The sequence below is a fragment of the Cyanistes caeruleus genome, chromosome 2, assembly GCF_971803275.1.
Source record: "Cyanistes caeruleus chromosome 2, bCyaCae1.hap1.1, whole genome shotgun sequence".
Classification (NCBI taxonomy): Eukaryota; Metazoa; Chordata; class Aves; order Passeriformes; family Paridae; genus Cyanistes; species Cyanistes caeruleus.
In genome coordinates this window covers 52,345,713-52,368,949 of record NC_141702.1, presented here as the reverse complement: position 1 = coordinate 52,368,949, position 23,237 = coordinate 52,345,713, and the positions used below count along the sequence as shown (strand labels likewise).

The 23,237-nt window shown below is 39.5% G+C and overlaps 1 protein-coding gene across 22 annotated transcripts in view; it reads right to left on the bottom strand.

Annotated features, from left to right (window-relative positions):
• NCOA7 (nuclear receptor coactivator 7) overlaps window positions 1-23,237 on the bottom strand; it is an 82,814-nt gene that overhangs the window by 29,169 nt on the left and 30,408 nt on the right. For 18 of the 22 annotated variants that reach the window (XM_086876982.1, XM_086876995.1, XM_086876988.1 and 15 more), the window contains exon 3: window positions 8,674-8,927. In XM_086876982.1, the coding sequence (XP_086733108.1) occupies window positions 8,674-8,927 (254 nt within the window). Of the gene's footprint in view, window positions 1-8,673; window positions 8,928-9,097; window positions 9,368-23,237 lie in introns of those variants that run through there. The other 4 variants (XM_086876978.1, XM_086876991.1, XM_086876979.1 and 1 more) reach the window with 1 other exon arrangement.

The window sequence follows — 23,237 nt, the reverse complement described above, 5'->3', positions numbered from 1 at the left end:
GATTCTAAACACAGATATCTCAAGAATATGAAAGACCTTCTCGGGACGATGGAGGGGGAAGACAAATCAGTTTATCTGAACAATATTTTCCATTCCTACTTTCTACCATGACTTTTTAATAACTTTCAGCAATTCTGCTATGTGCAAAGCTGTGCACAGGATGATGCAACTGTGATTTAAAGCATCTTTCCAGCTTTCCTCATGACTCTCAAAGTGATGAACTGAACAGCATTCACATTAAAATTACTAGTTTTAAATAAACATTCTTTCTTTTGGGTCCTGTCAAGTGTGGGTGAACCCCAAAGGGTTCAAATTCCTGGTTTGGGACACCTTCCACCCACTGATGTTTTAGCTGCAGCATCTTCTGAGAAAGGCACTTCAGCTCCATTCCCTCCTTTAGCCAGGTGCAGCAGTTAGGGGGTATAGAAAAAGGTTTTTTGGCTATCTGATCAGACCTATCTCCGTGAAGAAAACCAGCAAGCTAGACAGAAACATTCTGGACTCAGATAACTACTTCCATGTTAAAAGAAATAAAAACATCGCTACACTTTCTCACCAACTCAGGTATATAGTTTTCTTTTCTGCTTCCTGCTTTCCCCAATTTCCTTCACCCTTACTTCTGTGTATTTTTACTCCACTGAATCATATCAGGTGGCTTCCTCCTTTCGTACTGCTGAAGCCACTTGAAACAGAAGGGCAGGTGTCATCCATCACAACCACACTTGTGCTCCTTCATTAGAGAGACTTCTCCTGACATAGGAAAATAGCAATTCCCTGATCAGATCCAGACACATGATTCCGAAGTATCTATGCCTGAAATAACTTTTCTCCATTCTCAATAAAAACTGATTGTCCACTAATTATTTTCCATGCAATTCTCTCAAAGGAATAAAGAGATCACCAAAAAATACAGAGCCTCAATGAAAAATGACAATCAGTTCAAAGAACTGATAAAAAAGGTAGTAACTCCTCCTGCTGTCAGGTATTTTTGGGCACACTTCAGTAAAAATTTGACTATTGATATTCATGCAATATTCACATACTACAGCTTCTACATGAAAAACTAGAAACACTTAAGAAACTTAAATTTCCTCTTTATTTACTTAATCCCCAAGAAGTAGCTTTAGCTCCTTTGTGGTCTGACAGCATTACTTGTGAAACCTGTTCAGGAGCATGTCAGCATCTAAACACATCTTTCAGCAGAAGTATCACCATAAAATTTCTGACTATCCACTACATCAGGTACTCAAGGACAATACAGAGTAAGGAAAATCAGCCTGTCATCAAAGCAGGTCTGAGAGAAGGAATACTTAGGCATCACAAGAGAAAATGTGGACATTTTAGAAAACTGTTAACACTACACATGTTGGTTTTCTTCATTTATTTTGCTGCTTGAACACAACACAGCTTGCCGTGTAAGTAACCAGGACAATGTCTCCTAAAATCAAGCACTGCAGTGTCCTGTCTACTGATTGGTGTTTACAAGGTCATAGGATAAATGTAGAAATGAAAATCAAAAAGATTCTAAAGATACAGGACACACACCCTGTTTTTGTGTCTGGAGATGACATTGGCATCTGACGCACTGCTGACTGTCATCACTTCATCAAGCAGCTCCACAGAAGCCATAGAAAAGAGCAATTCAGTTTATACATGCTACCGATCCCAAGCATGACCCAACAAGTTGCAACAGAGACGTCACAATAGACTGTGAAGATATTAGGAAATGTCTGTAGAGAAAGCTGGAAGTGAAGGCGTTACACAATCAAAAGAATCTGGCTCAACTTTGTGTTATTATTTAAATGTAGGTGAAGACAACGGTGCTTTTCAGAGCATTTATATTAACTTTCAACAGTATTTTTCAAGTACAATATGGGAACTTTGTGAAGAAGAGAAATTAAAAGCCTGCCTTGAGGATACCAGGCCGAGTTATGCAGACACCCTAAAAATGACTCTCATGCCTCTGCTTGGAGACCAAAAGGTCTGCAACATGATTTCAAATGCACTATATTGTGCTCAATATATACTTGGCTAATGAATATAGCTGCCTTAAAGAATGTCTGAAATGAAAATGAGACTATTCTGCCAGTTCCCCAAGGGCAGAAGTCCCAAGAGAGCTATGGTGAGTCACTGGGAATGGGAGAGAGCTGATTACACGCGGATGCTGCAGAGGACTGCTCCACAGGCACTCAGGGTACGGGCTCTGGAAGCCTGTGTAGGGGAAGAGGCAAAGGATTCAATCTGCCTGGTTGATAGCCCTCCCAGAAAACAGGGAAGAGAAAGACATGTGAAAGTCCAACTCTATCCCAGCACAGGATCCCTATCAAGACTGCCTCTGAAGAGCTGCACGTGCCCTGCAGGTAATCAAGACTAACTTCACAGGACACCCGTGCTCAGCAAGCACAAGACTCAGCAGGCAGCTGGCACAACCTAGGAAAGCCAGACTACCCCAGGCATGATAAGCCAGTGGATCCTGGAAGTGACGAACTTGTTAACCACAAAGACATATTTCCTTTCATTATCCCAGAAATATGACAACTCTTTCATCTTCCTTGCTGTCAGAAGCACCAGAAAACTACTGAAAATTCAACTGCTAGTATCACATACTGAGCTAAAATTATTTTTAGTTTCTCTTTTGTTCTTAACACAGTTAAGAAATCTCTTAATTTTTATGTTCCTGGACAGCTTTCATGTTCTGTCCTTTACTTTCCCATTCAATTCCCTTGCTTCCTACTTGAAACATACATTAGATTACTGACTATCAACAGGTGAGTTTACAAGTTGGTTTTATATATCCATATAGCTTCATTTCCTTCTAAAAGCAGACTTAAAAACAGTTCAGTCTTCTGTTTCAAGATTAAGTTGCCATGTGTGCCATGGGGAGCTTGGCCAATGTTAAGACATTTCCATGCAAATTTTCAGAGTTTAAATGCTAACAACATTATTACTGGTACTTACTTTCCAGATTGAATTCTCCTGCCTATGGATGAGGCATCCCTTCTCTGTGCAACTGTTTCTAGCAAACATCTGTTAACAGCACAGCTTGAATATAACCAGGTGGCCTTAACACTGATCCACTGGAATTCAAGACCATTTGTTCTCATTCCAGAACAGGTCACCTGAAAACAGCTGCCTTTCAGTCATTTGTCCACTTTATTCTTCCCACATGGTTTCTATAACCAATGCTAATAAACCAGCTTCCTGAAGCTTCCCAACCAGCCACTGCCTAGTCAGTACCTTCAGTTTACGCTCATCTGCAAGTTTTTCCAATCCCTTTGGTATTCTACACAGGCAATTATAACCAAATTGACTTCCTCCTATGCTTCTTCAATTTTATTTGAGATCTTCATTCTGAAAGAAAAATATTATTTCCATTTTCACCCCTCGTTAAATCCACAGTCATTTCTGGCCTGAAACACAAACATTAAGGCAAGGTCTCAGAACTTGGGAAAATTTAGATCCTGTTCTTACTGTTGTATTAAGCAACTTAACACAACACTGAGTAGCCCACTTGTAAATCACTTGGATTACTTAGAATAGAAAGTACTTTGCTACACAAATAGGGCTGACCAAATCAAGCCCCCAGGGATTAGGGCTGATTACAGTTAGCTATCTACAAGCAAAAATTTGTATGGACTTTCTTTTTTTTTAAATTCTTTCTTCTTTTTTAATGAGTAGCACCTTAATTAGGTCCTTAACCACATCTTACTGTTCTGTATCAGGTAATACAAAAGACAAAGCCAGGACTGATAAACAGAAGGAAGTTTCCATTTTTAACTCAATATTTATTGAAAAGTCCACTTCAGATTAAGCCTACCTAGCAGATGACCTAACTATTATGCGACGTGTGTTCAGTACGCATCATGTCATTCCATTCTATTCCATTCCATTTAAATTCTCTATAAATGTTTACTGCGTTGCAAGCAACTTTCATCTTTGAAATAAAGTACTTCTGATATTATGGGAGCTGCCTCTGCTGTTTCTGTGCCAGTCAGGGCCAATCTTACCACGTAATGAGTAATGAAAATTGCTGTGCCCTCTCTGCTTTACTTACTAAAATTTGTTCTTGGTCATTTGCCCATAACATTCAGAAGCTTGGCAACTGCACACATGCTGCACTGCTCCTGTATCACTCCCTGCTCAAGGGATGGCAGGGAGAACAAGTAAAAAAAAAAGATATCTGCTTTCTGCCCCTAGGGCACCTCCTGCTCAACATGTGATACATTATCTCATTAAATGGACATATACCACTTTCCTTCTCATGGTGTTTAGGAGTCCTGCTCGTTTTATATAAATCAGGGCTACAACAGAGGGGGTTTTGTTACTCTCATCTCCCACTCCTGTATAATTTGAGCACCATGCAGTAAATGGGAAGGGATGGCTTTATAATTACAGAGCAGAAGCAACTGGCTTTTATTTTGTTGACAAAAGTAACTTTTTGATTTGCAACAAGCCACCTAAAATAAACTTTTCTTTATGACATGTTCTTTAATGGAGACTGATTCCTCATATATGTCACCTGCTTAGATTTTCAAGCAGAATCAGTGGAATATTATGCACATCTGATAGAAAGACACATTATATCATGCTGGAATAAATATATGGATAAAATTCAGCGTAGTCTTTGACCACTGTCACACTGCTTGTCTTCAGAAGTTTACACTTTTACTTGCTTCAGTGTCTTGAGTGGCACAACACAAATGTTTTCATCCAGTTCAGCAACTCCTGACAGGAACTGTGGTTTCCTAATCTCACAGGAGTCAAATCAACATCTTTCAATCAAAACAGGCTTCCTAGAGAGAGCATGTCAGAACCAAGCAGCCAAGCTGCAAAAATAGGCCAGCTGAGTTATCCAAATAAGAAGGGGAGAGCATCCTGGGCACCGAGTACAGCAGCCAGAGCATCTACATGACCACTGTAATGTGCCAGACAGACATATCTTCCAAAGTCTGAAAGCTGTTTACTGCAGCAACAACAGCAGAAAGAGTAAGACAAAGTTAAAAAGCAGATTACCACATAAGCCAAAAGACGTGCCAAAAATACGGAGAAAGGAGTGTTATTTCCATTGATCTTCAGGAGAAAACAACAATCAGTATTAGCACCTCTGTTGTTTCAAGGCAAGAGAACAAGGGCTGTATCTGCAAGGCAATGTCTTATAGGATGAGATTTGGAGACTGAATGTTGCAAATTATTATGGAACTTGCACTGAAGAGCGGTGCAAGTGCTAAGAGGAAAGGAAGCTATGAGACTACACTGGAGAAACTTTCTGGCAGTAGGACCTATTCAGCCACTTAACAGTGCCTCAAGAAAAAATTATCATTCCTGTGTACCTTCAGGTTATTTGTAAGGGTGCCACCACTCCTGTGAGATTAGCAAGCCTATGTGCTGTACTGAACAGTCTTGGCTGGGAGAGGGATGCTGGAGAAGCCCTTCCTAAAGGATGCGCCAGTCGCAGCTCCTCCTCCTCGGCTCGGCGGCGCCACCCGCCGGCTGCCGGCGTTAACACAACGCCGCAGCTGGAGGCAGGAGAGGAGCTCCTCGCCGCACCGCTGCGCTTCCACCTTCCTCAACCCAAGTCTTTTAACCACTCTCTTGGCAGGGATAACCGCCTCCAGTTCTGCACAGCCTTCAGAAGCCGTGTTAGTCCTTCCACCGGAGCAGAGGAATTTACTAAGTCAACAAAATCTTCCTGACAGCGTTGGTGCCTGTGGGAATCTATTAAAAAGCACAGCATTCAAAGTGGGAGTCAGGATGCCACTGCACTTAAAAATTCAAAAAGGCAAACACATTCACAAGCCTCTAATGAAGGGACGTGGTGTGCAAGGAACAAATTATAACGAGATGTTATGTTCCTTCCCCCACCTTTTAGAAAAATAAATAAAGAAGGATTTATTGTCCCGTGAAATATGAAAGGGAGATTATTCACAGGACAGTGGCCTTCATTCTGTTAGACTGACAGACACAACTCCTCTGGCCTCAAATCATCTAATGACAGAACTTCCACTAAGCCACAAAGCTTGGGCGTATCATGGAAATCTGCAAGGCTGTTGCAGATTTAATTGGATTTAATTATTGGATTTAATACATTTTTCTTCTGAAAAAACCATTTTGATAAAGTACAGAAAGCATTTTGAGGAAAAAAAAAAAGAAGTAATTCCTGTATCAGGTTTTCATCAAGTTAGAATTTAGAACTGTTTGAGTTGAAAGGGAGCTTAAAGATCATCTAGCCCCATGCCGTAGGCTATGTCCTAGACATTAGTCAAAGCTGGATAGTTGGGCAGAAACAGACACCAAAACTCTCAAGCCCTTCAGAAACATCAATAATGGGACAAGTCAGAGGGGAAAAAAAGACAGGGAAGGGGGGGAGGGGGAAATGAGAAATATGCATCCCTGACATTAAATAATTAAGACATATATACATGGATAATCCCTCTCAGACACTTTCATATTAAAGTATATCAACAATGAAAAGATAAAGTCTTTACAGATTTGGAAGCACCTTCCCACCACTGCGGCTGACACATCTTCCAGCAGAGAATTGCCGAATGTACGCCTGGCAGAACTCAGCTCAGAGAGACAGAATGGTTTGTCCTCTGCCACGCTATACGCACGTAAAAGGCAAACTACTTAAACAAGTCCAGCTCTTTCAGACTGCTGTGGCTGCACAGACAGCTCTCAGAAACTACTCAGGATGTTGGCAAAGGTGGCAGCTTTCTGGAGAGCAGCAGTAACAAACAGCTAAGCAGTTAGTGCTGCAAGCCATAGCTGCAGTGGGTGAAGGAACTAGAAGCCATGTAGTCCAGTGTCAGGGCAACTATCAATTCTACTGAAAAGACTTCATTTTGAAAGCTGCATGTGGAGCTACTGCACTTGTTTCACAATCAACTCTTTTCTGTCTCTATTTAAACTTTCACTTCTGCAATTTGATGCTCCGGTTGGGTAAAAGCCTTTAGGAACTACCGAAAGAAGGCGTTTAAAAAAGAAGGATGTTTTTGCCAGTTTGGTCTGTGCTCAGCTCAACAGCAGCATTAAACTATTTCTCAAAAAAAATCTGTATTTCTGCAGAACCCAGAAACTCTGTGCACCTACATGAAGATCAGTAGCATTTCAAGTCAGTCTGTAATGATGCCCACTCATCAATGATGCTTGTCCACATGAAACCAGGAGCAGTTATGAAAAACAACATAAGTAAAACCTGAGTTTGTACTGGTTGTTGGATCACAAGTCAAAGACAACTCAAAGACATCAAAAACATATTTACATTCTCCTTAGCTAGCATTGCCACATTCTTCAGCGACAGGGAGTGATCCCATTGCCCCCCATCTCACCACCCCAAGTAACAACTGTTGCAGAATTTTTAAATGTAACTCCTGAAAAACGTGAGAAACAAAATTCAGCTGCCTCACAAACCCCGAAATTCCTCTAGGTACAAAACAACATGTACTTCTAGCAGAAGCACTTTACTAGGAATGCAGAAGAAGTTTATATTTTCATGTTTGGGGTTTTTCATATCAGCATACTACCAAAGCAGAAAAAATTTACAGGTTTGTTCATTAACAATTGTCCAGTTTTCCTTTCACAGATTTCTAGAACAACAGTCGGACCTTCAAACAGAGAAGGAAGTTTTCTTTTAGTTCTCAAATTATTGATCTCATCACATTCAAATCTGTCACAAGTGCCTGATCAATAAATCACTGTAAATCCTTCAGCTTGCCAGGAAGCATTACCTAGGGTTTATCTTCCTTATGGCAAGGCCTATAGTGCCTCATAAAAAGCACTCTGGTTGTTGCACGACCACTCAGTACATAACATTCTCGCTGCAAATTTCTTTTTTTTCTCCTAAGGACTCCATCCATGCACACACTGTGTGAGCAGTAAAGAAGTCTGCTTTAGGGATAGCTACAGTTTTCTGTTCAATTTCTTCTCTTTGGGAAAGGATTTCTTATAAGATGGAACCAGAGTTCTCCAAATCTAAAAATTCATTTCCAACAAAATACCAAGACAAAATCTGGAATGAGAAGTATTTCATAAATCATATTTAAAATCAATTAAGAGTATCTAACTAATTACAATCCAGAACTGCGAACAGATGTGTATATGACTCATATATTAATATACAATCAATTTTTTTCTGAAGTGCTTGCAAAAAGAAAATCTAAAAAGGAATTTATAATTAATTGGGATACTTAGACAGCTGGGAGGTGAAGGGGAAACAAGCCATCACGCAAGCCCTTTGACATCTTGTTTAAAAATATGTAGTTAATTTACTTACTTCCTCACACTTCAACAGACATACATGAATATGAATTAAGACAGAAGCCTTAAACAATATACATCAATTTATGAAAGAAATAGCCCTGCCAAGAAAACTGAACCCCATAAAACATTATCTTAATAATCTTAAAAATAACTAAAATAAAATCCAGTAATAAATTAACTGCTGCTTATAACAACACTGAATTTTAGAAGTGAGAAACAAGATATAAGTATTTTTGTGAGAATGCAAATTTTAAGTAAGTAGCAGTTATTTTGAAATATATAATTCTATTTGCTTTTATAGCAAGGATATCCAAATTACTTATCCTTTTAAGAAAGGCCTACAGACTATGAGAAACATTAGCAAGCTATCAAAACAAACATATTTGAAAATACTACAGCATTAACATAACTCACCAGTACTATAGTATCTCTTAAGTTCTGTGCGTCTGATGTCTTTCAGTTGATTGTACTTTTTCTTTTTCTTTTCCTTGTCTGGAGCAGTTTCCTTTTCCCCAGGAAATTTACAGTTTTCTTCAGAGGAACTGATTTGCTCCAAAATAACTTTACTTTCATCATCTTTCTCAGAAGGTGTTTTGGAAACAAGAGATCCAGGGGAATTAGCAGAGACAGCCTCGGTGGTTTGTTTGACTTGCCTTTTCTTTTTCAACCTGTGCATAAAGAAAAGAAACCCCTATTAAGATTTAGCCAAATTGTAGAGACAAGTTAACTCACTTTCTAAACTGATCTTTTTAAAAACAAATTTCATATCAGAATTCCTTACAACCCTTTAAAAATCACACACTGGGCATCAGGAACTTGGTAACTAAGATGATCCTACCTCATACTCCTCCTTCCATTACACTGTAATATCAAGGATACCTTCTCAAGAATAATAAAAAAGGCAGTAAAGTTTTTACTGTTGTTTACTGAGGAGAAGGAACAAGGAAAAACAAACAAACAAACCAATGAAAAGCTGGGGGCTTTTAAAAGGACCATACATCTAAATATAAAAATAAGAAACTGAATTCATGTTTTCAAGACGAAGCTTGGTATAAAATAAAACCACACACCACAATGTACTACAACACAACAGCTAACAACAATTCCACAGTCCACTGCCCCTGCTTTATAAAACCATCTGTTCTCATATAAACTTGTTACTTTTTTCCATTTTGTCCAAGGTTATCTCTTTATACTCCACAGCTGTTTTGGCACAACCCACACTAACTGGTATTCCGAGTGTCACCCAGGAGCTCCTTCTGCAACATTATCAACGTGGCCACAAACTGCTTGTGCCAGAACATTTTCCAGCTGCCTAGATTTTTTCTGAGAGAAATCTTAATGAGCTGCCTATAAATCATCCAACTTATCACTATAGCAACAAGAGTATTTTCTTTTCAGAAGACTTCTTAAAGCACAGTTCAAGTGAGATGGATGCTTCAGGAATCCTAACACACAATTTTCTGCTAAATCACCATCTATAGCACTGAGTTAGCTTAGTGAGAGTGAAGACTGACTTTGTGGGTTGAGGGTCACTGTCACTAAAATAGTTCCCAGTTAATCACTGACTCATACAATACAAAGTGAAAAACTAATCTATCTAATGGTCCTCTCTTCAGTACATTAACTTACTGGTTACAAGGTACCTAAGGGAGTGAGTAGTATATTTATCTTGTTGATGCCAAAACCTTTGTTTTGTGCACAGGAAGAATTACGCATAGGAAATACAGTGAGTCACGACAAATGGGAAAAGGTTACATGAGCTCACAGCAGTAGCTTACATAAGTGAAAACTTAATGTATTAAGTTATTAATATAATGCAGGAAATTTCAGAGATTCCTTCTTCCACCACTTATGTTTATATGCTTTTCATGTATTCTTCTGGACTACAACATAAAAATAAATACATAGAGCAACTGAGAATTTTAGAAAGATGTTTCAGGTTACACACCTTTTTTAAAAATTAAAATATTAAAACCAGTTCCAAATTTAAAACATTTAGACTCAGAAGGGTCAGTTTCTCAGACTACATGTGACCAACACTTTCCAGTGAAACACTTCAAAATACAGTCTTACAAACTGCGTCTATCACACATGTATGTATACATATTTGTTTAATGCTTCCCAAAATAGGAAGATTCACATTCTGCAGCCAACCCAGTGAGGATGCTGTGGTTCCCCACTCATTCAAACCCACAGATCTGTAAGACAAGTAGTAGTAGAAGCTCGTGCTCTACCCAGCAAGAGACAGTGCATATGAAAATTATGGATTCAGTCCTAACTACATATGAAAACATCATACAGGGATTTATAAAAGTGACTACATCTATATAACAAATGAAATGTTTAAACTGACTGAGTGTTAAACTAGATTAATGAAAATTTGCATATGCAAAGGAGGCCTATTTTTAACTAATAAGCCACAGCCCTTATGAAAGGCTGCTGTAGCGATCACGGAACATTACAAACACTTTGCATGCACAATGTGTATATTTAGCTCTAGTGTAAATCTTGGCAAAGCAGCCCTCTACACTGAAATGGCATATTCCTACCACAGTTATACCCAATTCCAGACTTCTAAATGAGCCACATTCCCAACTTTTGGCTCCAGCAATTCAATGCCCTTCCTGTGTGTGTGTGTATATCACAGGATACCCAAATCATCTGCCTCAGGAGATGAGAAGTAGCAAGCATCCATTGGCACCCCATTTCTACTCACACTGTATCAGAAACTTCTGTCTTCAGATTCACAGTATTTGTTTTGATCACAAACTCTGTTAAGTAAGCTTTCTGTAGTATTAATGTAATATCTCAAAACAACAAAAGAGCCACTAATGGAAACACAGAACCCTTTTTGGCAGGGTGAAAAAAAAGCAGAGAAGAACTTCTCTAGATGTCAATAGTCCTTGTGACAACATGAACAGTTTCTGTACTTTCCTTAAAACATTCTCATTTGAACTGGAGTTTTCAAAGATGCCCCTGGCAACTTTCAGAATAGAGAGCTAAAACAGAACTGGTCCATTAGTGATAGAAAAAACAAAAGCAGAAAGGAGAGTCTGAACTGACTGCAATGCAAGTGACTGGTTCTTGTCTTCAGCGTTTCATCTTGCTGCATTCCCACTACTACAGCACACTGGGGGCTCATTACACAACGTACAGCATTCCCAACACACAGCTGCTGCTGCTTCTGTGAATGGACAGTGCCACCAGCATCTTTCAGGTACAAGTGATCAACAATCTGGGCACTCCCTACTTTCTATTCCATCCCCATGGCCGGCATCAAATTTTCAGATGGTGCCAAGCTTCCTGCCCACTGCTCTGTTTCAAGGCCATGACCATCCAACTCCAAAAATGCTAACCCTGGCATAGTAAAAAAAGACTAAATTAAGACCAAGCATCCATGACATTCCAGACAGGACTCAGAGTAACTGCAACTCTGTCTAGAGTTATGATCTCTGCTTGTAAGAGGCTTCTTCCAGAGTTTTCTAAAGCCTGGTAAAAATTACCCAAACCCCTCCAATTCACCACTCCTGAAAAGCCTTGCCTGCAATATCCCAAGGAACCAAAACAACCCTTCAACAACATTTAAAGCCATAATGGCATCCTCAAACCTACCATGCTTTTTGACATTATTCACCCTCTAAGTAATGCAAAGCCCTGTATACACGAGACAATTCATTATTAACGCACACTGGTAGAGTGCAGCAGAGATTGTGCTATGAAGAGCACAGCTGGAGAGCTTACTGCATCTTAAACCCCATCCCCTTGAGGTACCTCCTTCAGCCTCCACTCACCCTTTTCTCTGACCTGTATAGACTGGACACACTGATCTGTATATCCCACACAAGCTGCCACTCCTTCTCAGATTTCAAACCTGTCACCCCCCAAAGAAGGTGGGGGCTGTAAGTCTAATCTACTCTTCTCCCAGCTCTCAGGTATTTCCCTTCATGACAAGAGCTGCTATGGACAATTGTTTTAAGAACACAATTTTTTGAATTATTTCTTTTTTCAACTACTTTGGAGGATTTTGAGTCGGTTTGTTCAGTTTCTAAGGAGAACAAATCCAACATTTAGTTTTGAATGTTAAATAGTTATGAAAGTAAAAGGGAGCTGAACACCAAAAAATGAAACCCCTCAATTTGATCAGCATCATGTTCTGCAATTAAAGCAGCCTTTCAGACAAAACAAGATGCATAAAGTGAATTCATAGTGTTGCTGCAGAAAATGCTTGGTTTTCAGTATCAGTTGATGGATATGTTGCTTTCCACTAAGAAAGTTGCTGTGGGAGAAAAAACCAGGGAGGGCAGGATAAACAGACATCTTTACCTGTGAAAACACTCCTGTTTATGAAGAAAGTCTTACATATCTGTAATTTCATTTAGACACCAGATAACATTTTTCAAGCCAATTGATTCTGACAGGCAAAACATTTCTTCTGAGTTTATACAGAGGGATCCTCTTCCAGCCCCTCAAGTGCTTTCTGAGCAACAATCAGAAAGCCATTTTCTAAGTTTGCCCAAATACAAAGTTTACCAGCAAAAGCAAAACGTACTGCAATACAAAGATAATTTAATTTAATACAGACTAATGATCTGAAATGGACAGTCTCAGAGGAGGCAGGTAAAATGCAAGGTTAGCAGTGCTTACTTAAATTAATTGCAACTAATTGTTTAATACCTTGGGCACTGACTTAGAGGAAAAGAGCTAGGTAAGATTCTAAGAAATGGCCTACTTCATCTTCCAGACCCAACTCCATTTAACTGCCTATGAAAGGCAAGTAACTAGTTTTTACAATAAAACAGCCTGAATTTCCCATTACACTTACATGGTGGGTGGTTAGGGTAAAACCAAAACTGCTCAGAGAAAAGAGGGGTGATGGTATCTGCCCAACTTCCACAAGAAACTGCAAGCAACCAGTAAAGCAACTCTGACACTGAGACAATAAAAACATGGAAATCTGACAGCAACTTTTTTCCTAGAAACTTCATTTTGTTTTGCTTAACATTTATCTAATAGAAGTGTCTAAGAGACAATTCAATACCATCTCATTCACTACAAAATATTACAGTCAAAGGGCACTAGGTCCATATCATAGGATGTTCTAAAAAACTCTTGTGATAGTAAGGCACATTTTTTAATGATGTATTAGATTAATAAAGATCATACACCATGTACAACTCTTGCTTTAGAAACAAAAGCATCTAATAAAGTGGCCCTCAAAAATATAAACAAAAGAAGCGAGAAGGGAAATCTTTTTTATCTTTCAACTGACAAACTGAAGTTTTCCTTTTTGGAAATCTTCCACAATGTGTATCCTCTGAAATGTGCCTTGATACCTGGCATACAATCATCTTAACATCCTGCAGAGCACAAACAGATCGTGACCTTCAAATACCGTGGTTTTTTTTAATCTATTTATGCATATATGTACAATAAGATTACAAAAAAACCCTTCAAAACACTTCAAACACCTTAATCTGTTTTGTTCTCATTAAGATTCCTTTATATAAAAATGATATGCACCCAATTATTTACTTCAGAATTAATCATTTTAATCTTAATTTAAATCTCTGCACTGATTACAATATATACTAGATTCTTTCTACCCTCCATGCCTTTCTCCACCCATCTGGAAGACCTAAATAAATGAAACTCATGCCAAAAAATCCCCCATATTTACCTACAGAAATCTTACAGTAAAAATCTCCATTAGGCTCCCATTGCTCTGATTTTAATCAGCCATTCTCTCCTGGCCTGCACAGATCTCCCCTCTCCCCTTCACCCAGCTCAGAGCCAGCACGACTCAGTTGGCTCCTGGCATGGTTGTGCTCTCATCCCATCCGATGGAACCCGAGGAATAAGCAAATCTCAGACAAAATAAATCACTGCTGCTTGCAAAGCCAAAGGAAGTCAGACTGCTTACCAGACCATAACACTTTACACAGACCTCCCCAGTGTGGCTACGTTCACTTCAGCACAGAAACAAATACAAAGCCATTTCACCCTCAGAAATTTTCCTACAAGTGAACAGCATCCACCCCACAAGGCAGCACACTCCAGGGAACACCAGCCATTGCAGGCTGGCACATGTCCTGTTTTGGAAACAAGCAAGCCACAAGGCTGTATGTTTACTATTAAAACAGACTATTAAGGCAAATTTAAGGGAGAGAATACATCTTTTGCCAGATATTTAAAGAACTAACCACAGGGAGGAAAATATTATTGAAAAAAAAAAATCTGAAAAAGTTATCAAGGATAATTGAGTGGTTCCAATACAGTAGTTGCAGACACTCAGAAGTGTCCATAACCTGGTTACTCCAAAGGACAAAAAACAACTCCTGGAAGCTCTGATATTAGCAGCACAGGTCAAAGCTGGAAATTTCCACTTTTATTGGAACTCCTGTTACTGATTGACAATGAGTACCAGCACCACACTTCACAGATGGTCAGCCAGTAGCAATGCTCAAGAAAGCTGGCATGCTCCAGAGAGTGAAGTGCTGTCCTGACAGCCCAGGGTATGTCTGTTTTCTTCCCAGTACTGCCATTAGCTTAAACACCAAGTCACTACATCTGCTTCATCATCTGTAATGTGGAGAGAAGGATTTGTAGTACAGTTGTTCAAGAATTTTAAAGACACTATACTTTCTGATAAAATTATTTCTTAGATTAAGTAAAATATGTTAATCTCCCCTCCCCAGTTTTTTGACTTAGATCAGAGAATTTTAAATATCCCATCTAACATCTTTTATGTTTACTTAGGGGGTGGGAATAATCCCTGTTTCCCTGAGTAAAACTCAAGAGGGTTTTGAGCTGTCATAAAGTTTTTATTTTCCTAAATTTAAGACTACAATGTTCCCAGACACCTTAAACAAACTTTCCATTGTCAAAGACAAAAGTATCCCCATCTTTTGTGTTTACTTTGCAAAAAAATTTATGATGCATTCAGCACTCCATTGCTATGGCAACAATTTAATAAAATCTTTTCCATAGGAAAAGGATTCTGGAAAGCTATTTTACTTGCTTTAGACATGATTCTCTCCCTTACAACCTTAGTTACTGCAAGCTGTCAAAGAACAGCCTTAGGCAGAAGGCAAAATGAAGAAATCTTTCCCTTTGGATGATTCCTTTAACTTTGCCAGAAGTTCACTTAATAGGCTTATTCAATCAGAGCAGCACCACAGAATGATTTTGTCACAAATACCAACTTGATTCTTAACACACTCCCATCATGCTTCTCCTGCTTTCCTCTGCTGACAATGCCAGATACTCTCACCTACTGTGGTGTTCATTCATCACCCCAAACACACGCCAGGAATTCTTCTCAAAGTGGCTCAACATGACATTCACCCTGCACTGAAGCCCTGGCAAGGGAGGATGGCCCTGCCCTGTAACCTCCAGACAGTGCTGGCTCCCAGCCATCCTCTCCCACTTCATGCCAGCCCCTCCAGCCACCACTCCCCTCCACAGCAGCTGAGTGAAACTGCAAGAAAAAGGGAACTACAGTTACACAGCACAGGAGGATGCTATGGAGAAGCTGCACAGAAGGAGTCACACCATTGTAAAACCTTTTTATTTTTATGAAGACAATAAGCTCATAAGGCTGGCTGACACACATCTCACATTTGTCCAAAACTTTGATAAACTCCTCACTCCCTGCCTCAACCGAACACTTTTCATAAAACTCAAATTCCATGAAAAAAGAGGAAGGTCCTTTAAAATTAATATTCAATTAACATATGGAAACATGCAAGAATTGAGAACAACCCTGAAGACAACAATAGGGTACATGGAAAGCTCTGGGGGATGTGTGCTGCTCCATACCCACTTTCTCAGATCACCTATGTAACAAAATTTCCTGGTAACAGAAAGCAGTTTTAGTATTGATTAAACTGACTGAGAACAGTCAGAAAGAAATTCAGTGCTCAGTCACTCAAAAGGCAATAAAAATTTGCAAGGAAGCAATGAAACAGTAGGTGAAAATCAATGGTCATTTAAAGCAAAGCTCACAGGAAATGTGCCACACACCATGCAGCAGTAATGTAGCTGGAACCCACCTCCAGGAAAAAAAGTTCAAGGAGTGCTATCTTAGTATTTCTTATATGAGAAGTACTAAAGAGACTAAACTAAATTATTTCAGAAATTCAGATAAAAGTAAAATGCAGATAAAAATAAACAGCTTAGGCATGCTTTTTTTATATCTTTGCCAAAGATATAAAAAGGTACAAAGAGCAAATACAAAAATTCATCATGGCAGGGCCATGGAGAACACAGTGACAGGGACACAGTCTTTCAATTTTGGTGGTTTGGTTAATTTGTTTTGGTTTTAGGGGTTTGTTTGTTTTCTCAGAAGGAATCTACATGGCAAACTGTTAGAAGACTGTACACATGTGGGCAAACTCTTAAAGGATACCTGCATGCACTCCCTTTTTTATTACTACTCCCCTCATTCTTGAGCATCTGTGCCTGGCCCCCAGCAGAAATCAAGAATGGTGAGTGCAACAGTAATGAGGCAAAAAGCACAGCAAACCTCCAGAGCAGGATGCTCTTTGAGGGAAAGGAGGTTTGTCTCAAAGCCTGTAGCTCAAAGAAGGACCTTTAAGCCACTTCTGAAGTGCTTCTCTCTCTGCTCACCACTGATTCTGGCCCCAGGAGCTGTCCCCATTCTTGCACAAACCCATTTGTTGCAGCTGCACAGGGACCAGATCTGGGAGACTATGTAGGTTAAAGGTAACCTAGCAAAAATACCAATATATGAATTAATTTTTCAAAATTGGATTTCAAGATTAAATTTAAATTAATTTAAATTTTAAAAATTAGAATTAAATTTTCAAAATTCACTCCCCCGTTAGATCCCACTTGGCTGTGCTACCATTGGTGTCACACAAAAGGAGAAGGTCATAAGCAGAGGCAAGACTGCTCCTCCAAGCAGGCACTTTGCTGAGATAGTAGGGCTTGTCAAGCAGCAGCCTTGGTTGTTGTCTGTTATATAACTTGAGATCAGTGAAAAGAGAATGCCAGGAAGCCAAACCAGGCACACACCACACCATGCCCAACAGACCTCTGGACAGGAGCACTGAAGTGGTCATGGCAGATTCTTCCCATTTATCCAGAAAAGGTGCTTTGATGATGGGAAATTCTCATAAACATTGGCACTCCCGAGGGCTGCAACATGGGCAGCTTCCCCTGCTGCAAAAAGGAAACAGTGACTGCTTCTCCAACAGCAGCAGAGAGAGAAGAAAGTGTTGCTTTCTCAGTAAAAAAGATCTTAATGCTGAGTAAGTTGACACAACTCGGTAAGTGAAGTTCACCTGTCAGTGTTTGCTCACCAAAAGAGTTGGGGTGATCCAAAATTGGCTATGGTTGAGAAGTCAGAGACCAAAGTAAAGTCAAAAATTCAAGAGTTTCTTTATTTAATTGACTAATAACAGAGATACCTTAGAGAGGGAGAGGACTTGGATTTAAAGCACCTGCCTTTGCATTAGCCTCTGCTCTTCCTAAAAAAGTTACTTTGCAAATTACCATTTAAATGTTGAGGTGCTCTTCATACTGTACCAATCTCTATGGCATCAATCTATCAATTTAATACAGCTGTAAACAAGAGTAGTTTAAAAAACCAAAAACATAAAGAAAAAAGTTATTATTAATAAATAATAATTAGTAATAAATAATAAAATTGTATTATTAATACACAAGATCAAATTAATTTTTTTCTTTTAAAAAAAGGCACTAAAAAGAAAGCCAATAAATGGTAACTTTCATAATAACACCAAAATTATCCAAATGTCACCACATATTTCTCAGTGATTCTGTTAGCAACAGCTGGAGATCACAGGACAAGAGATACTACACAGGCCTACAAATAGGTTGAAAACTTAGCTATTCAGGAAAAAATTTACAGCAAAAAGCACAGCAACATGAGTAAAAAAAAAAAAAATTATTTCAAGTATTTCAGAGTAATTGCTAAAAACAAATCTCAACCAACCAACTGCCTATCTCATTTCTGTGTTTGTATTCACTGTCCTCAAACAACTTGCAACCTATTTTGAGCAGTTTAATGACTTTCTTGAACAGATTTCCCATGAACTGGCATGCAGCACAGAAGAAATGTTCAAGTGCACTTAAGATTTTGTTACATGGATTAAAGCTCTGAAAAGACACACAGCCATCCTGACATGAGGGGAAAAAAAGGAATCTGTTGTTTCAGTGTTTAGAATAATAGCTGATACTGTCTCATACAAAAGATCTTTCATAAGTGAGAATCATGATAAGTCTACACCCAGAATAGATGTCTGCATCATCTTCTATACAAAATAATATGGTACCACTTTTTTAATACTGTAGTGAAAAGACCATTATCCACAGGTATAAAGATGACAAGGCAGGGAAAGCTTGTCTGCATGGGACAGTCACATGGGCAGGTACAACTTCTAGCAAGCATATACCTTAAAATGAGAATTTGACATTGTCTAGTATTTTCCAGCAGCCATACCATTACAGTAGTGCAGTAGTCCTCAATTACATTTACAAGAGATAAAATGTATGCTAATTAATATATCTTAAAACCTCTCTGTTGGTTTTATATCAAGTATTATATTATTTATGCATTTATTTTTACCTGAAGAATAGTTTGCATTTTTTCATTTTCACTTCAGCTGAAACTTTTAACCTACAATCAAAATGTATATGGCTGGAAGGGAGAGAAGCAATTGCTTCAGGGAAAACGAAAAAGCAAAAAGTAAATCTTGCCCTCTGTCAGTATGATGGAAGATGGGAAGACACAAGAGGCTCTGCTCAATCTCAATGTTCTCTGTACCTGAAAGTCCATGAGGTCTCATTGCACTTGAGGCAGTAGCTGAACTAAAATAATAAGCTGAGGAAACCATGAAGTCACAGTGCTCCCAAATTTAATCCTGTAAGGCAGCCCTTCTGCTTAACACCAAGTGGCCTCGCTCCTTGCAGCAGCACCCAGGCTGCAGCACACGCAGGAGGCTGAGTGCTGCTGCCTCCTCCCTGCAGATGCAGAACAGGAGGGTGGAGAAGCAGGCCAGGAGCTATCTTCAGCCTCCTGGTACTTTCAAGGACAACGAGCTCCTACCAAATCCAGCTAGCCCAAGCCAGATAAGGAAGTTGCTCTGTGACATTCTGTCCTGCTGCCTGCCATTTTGCCCACTATTCCATTCCCTTCTGGGCTGGGAAGGAAAGCTTCCTGGCATGCTGGATCCTACCCCTGCCATGGCAGGTGGGTAGGGAGCTGCTAGCTTCCCCTCCCCTCTGATGCTCTGGCACTTCTCCCTGCAGCCATAGTGCTTTGGACCTGCTCCCACCACTCATGCCTGGACAGCTCAGCTCCTACAAGCAGCTTTCACTGTTCTGTAACACCTAACAGTATGGTTCTTCACAGGCATAAAATTGCTCAAATGCATCTGTCCATGGGACCAGAGTCATATGCTGTAGTTTAGGATTGCCAAAAAACATATTAAAATTTTTATATATATATTTATAACACAGAACATCTCTGGAACAACAAAAAATCCTTCCCAGCCTCAGACAAGCAGAACTGCTACATGCAGCACCTGCTGTGGCCCAGGTGGAAAGAGCAGCATCATCTTTTTAACGTTTAGCTCACTAACAGATAGTGAACATATAGATAAATCTTCTGCTTGAGAAGATTTGACTTTTAAAGATTGTCTGATTGAAACATGTGATTAACACCTTCAAGACATTTATTTATAGAAGCATTACTGAAAGCAGAAATCCATGACAGAAATGCACTGTTATGCCAAAACCATAATATAATTTAAACTAAGCTTACCAGTGATTGGCTAGCTGTTAGGCTTACACCTACTGAAATAAAAATAGCCAGTCCAGAAAAATAGTATCAAAAGCCTGAAGTTATTAGCAGTACAATTAAGCGTTATACAAGACAAGTTCTCTGTGCCAGAAACTGCTGTCTCACAGGAAAATACTCAGTGTATTAAGACACCCAGAGAGCTGATTTATGGCTCATTTACATTACAAAGGTTTTCCAGCATAAGGACAATTATCTCCCTCCTCCCCAAATTCCTAACCACTCCTGCTGCTCTCCTTGGGATTTTCTCACATAAATCAACAGGAGGAATCCCACAGATACCAGCAGAATAGCGTGAGAGACTTAAAGCATAAGTAACATACATCTTCAAATTTCAGATGATCCTAGGGAACACTCCTTGCTCAGACTACAGAGTAGGACAGAAAAAAACCACCAAAACCCTACACTTAACAACTCACCTCCGCATAATCAGATTGTCAGGCACAGAGTGGGGTGGAAGAAATCCCTTCCACACACAGTCTGGAAGCTGGATTAACACTGAGGGCATGAGAGTTTACCACGGGGAACCTAAGGCCAACTGAAATATCTACACAGCCTCTTACCTTGTTCAAAGCCCCAGAGCAGAGGTAAAAAGGTTCATTTCCTTGGGGAGGCAAGAGTGGGGAGCCCAATGCCTAGAGGCATGCAGCAAAAACTGCAGAACATGCAACTAATAGTTCAGATACAGTGCAAGCAGACAGGTATTCAGCGTACCCACAGAGGACCCACCGTATTTCCTCTCACCAACAGAATTCCCTTGGTTAGGTATACAGTGCTTTTCAATCTCTCGGAGGGGGAAAACCGCCCCTTTGCAAAAGCAATTTCCTGCAGGTATCACTCATACCTTTCCCTTAAACATACATCACCCTTACCAGAAATAGACTACACAATGTAGCATGGGACACACCAAAACCACACAGGCAAAAGCAAGCAGTAGGCAGGCAATTTTATTTGTGAGCCAGAAACACTTTCCTTAAGGGTGCATGTCTAGCTTCTTATCAACTTGTTTTTCCTTCAGTCCAGCAAGCTCTAACATAGCTCACAATGCTGACTGTTCTTCTCAAAATTCCACACAGCCCACTCCCTGCTACCCATAGTACAAAGCACAGGAGAGCTGACCAGGAGTGCTGCCAAAAGGAGGTAAGACAGTTGCTGTTTCTCAGAGCATGAGCAGAAGATGATTAACAGCACCACTAAGAAGTCAGTACCATTAGGCACCTCTTTAGGTGGCTGCCTCTGGAAGGCACCTTCATGCTGGAGCAGCTCAGTGATGACAGTTCTGTCATCCATAAGAGACATGGCAAAACCAGAAGGCTGAGTGTGACCACCTCCTTTTAGTAGCATCTTACACAACATCACTTTAAAATCCAAATGTAAATGTAATCTAAAATCTAAATTTAAATGTAACCACACTTCTGCCAAGTATTATGCTACATTTCCAGCAGTGTTTAAGCTAGACTTAATTTTAAAACAGTTCACTGAGGTTAAGCAGAATTTTATGCAGTAGGTACATAAAGCACCTAAAAGCAGAAGAGAACACAGGCTAGGGGACTGAAAGGACAAGACCGTATTTGCAGACACTACAGAGCCAGTGCAATTTAAAAATGTAATTATATCAGATACAGTAAGAAGTCTGTTTCTCACATATCCAGAAGGCCACCTTGTGAAGCCTACAAATTTTAAAGTTTTTAAGATGTGTCTTTAAATCCCTCCAAGAGCAGAAAGGTAAATGGTATGGCCTGCCAGGAACATCCAGAACACCCCTCAGTGCCCAGCATTCCCAGCTGTAGGCTGTGGGGAAGGGAAGTAGAGAAAGACAAATTACATTGCAACTATATTAACAGCAGCTCTTAACAAAACTCTACAGATATCTACAGCAAAAGGCTCATAGTGTAACTATTTATGTTCTATAAAGAAGGCTAAATAAGTTTCTTTTTAAAGGCTGATAAGAGACACTCAAAGGTCCCTTTGGGAAAAGCAAATTTAAGGTCATTGCATGCTTCTGTTTAACAACACAGCCTCCCAAGAATCTTGCAAGATGAAAAATTGTGATTAGAATAACTAAACTCTTTTCTCTGCCTAATCTGCAATACAGCTCTCGAAGAAAACAAGAACACCACAAAACTCCACCTTTCTTCTCTATCCTAAAAAAATCCTCTTCATACAGAGGCCACACTGTTACCCAAGTCTCACTTCACATGCAGGGGGAAGTGAATGGGTGGTGAGGTTAACCATGCTTCCTGTCTTACACAAGTTTTGTGCATCCTCATAAACAGCATTTCTGGTACTGGAAATTCTTAAAGAAGCCTGAGGAAAGCCTCAGGGCCCCATTAAATACTTTCACTAATTCTGTTACTGGTAACAAAATTCTTCAATCCTAAATGACTCCACTACTCTTGAGGATGAAAGCACTGGAAAGAACCAAGACTACAGAAACCACTATCTTGTTTATGTTTCCCAGAGGAAACACTCACATTGGGGATAATTCTGTGATTTAAAGACTAAACAGAAAATGGTGATTTATGTTCTTTTGCTGAATTCTATCCTGCACCACAGAATTACAAGACTGCTAACGCAGAAATCTCGGAACTGAGAAAGCAACTCCAATGTGAGATAAGGAAACAGTTCCCAAGATAAACAGCTGTTCAGTGTTGTTTTCCCAGGCAACACTTCAGAAAAAGCAGGTTCAATTTCCCTCACAACTCTCATTCTCCAGATTTACACCTATGATAAAAAGAAAGCTTTATACATATATATATATATATCTATATACATATTTATATGTGCACACTGAAACGTTTGTCTCTCAAGCACCTGAAGGACCTGACCAACCTCCCAAAGCTTCACCCAACAGATCCCAGTGATGCTGCCTGTGAAATTCTAGACATTTTTCAACATCTTACACTATGATACATCTTACTTATATTTTGCAACATCTTACACTAGTTGCAAAGGGCAGCAAAAATATTGACCTACAGCATAGAAGACAGAAAGTCTGCTAAAAACATTGAAATTCCTCAAGCATAAGTACCTAGCAGGTAAATCATAACACAGCACGTTTCAGAAAATATTTCATGTTTTCTTTTCAGCTATCCACCATAGCAAATCAACATATACATATATACACACA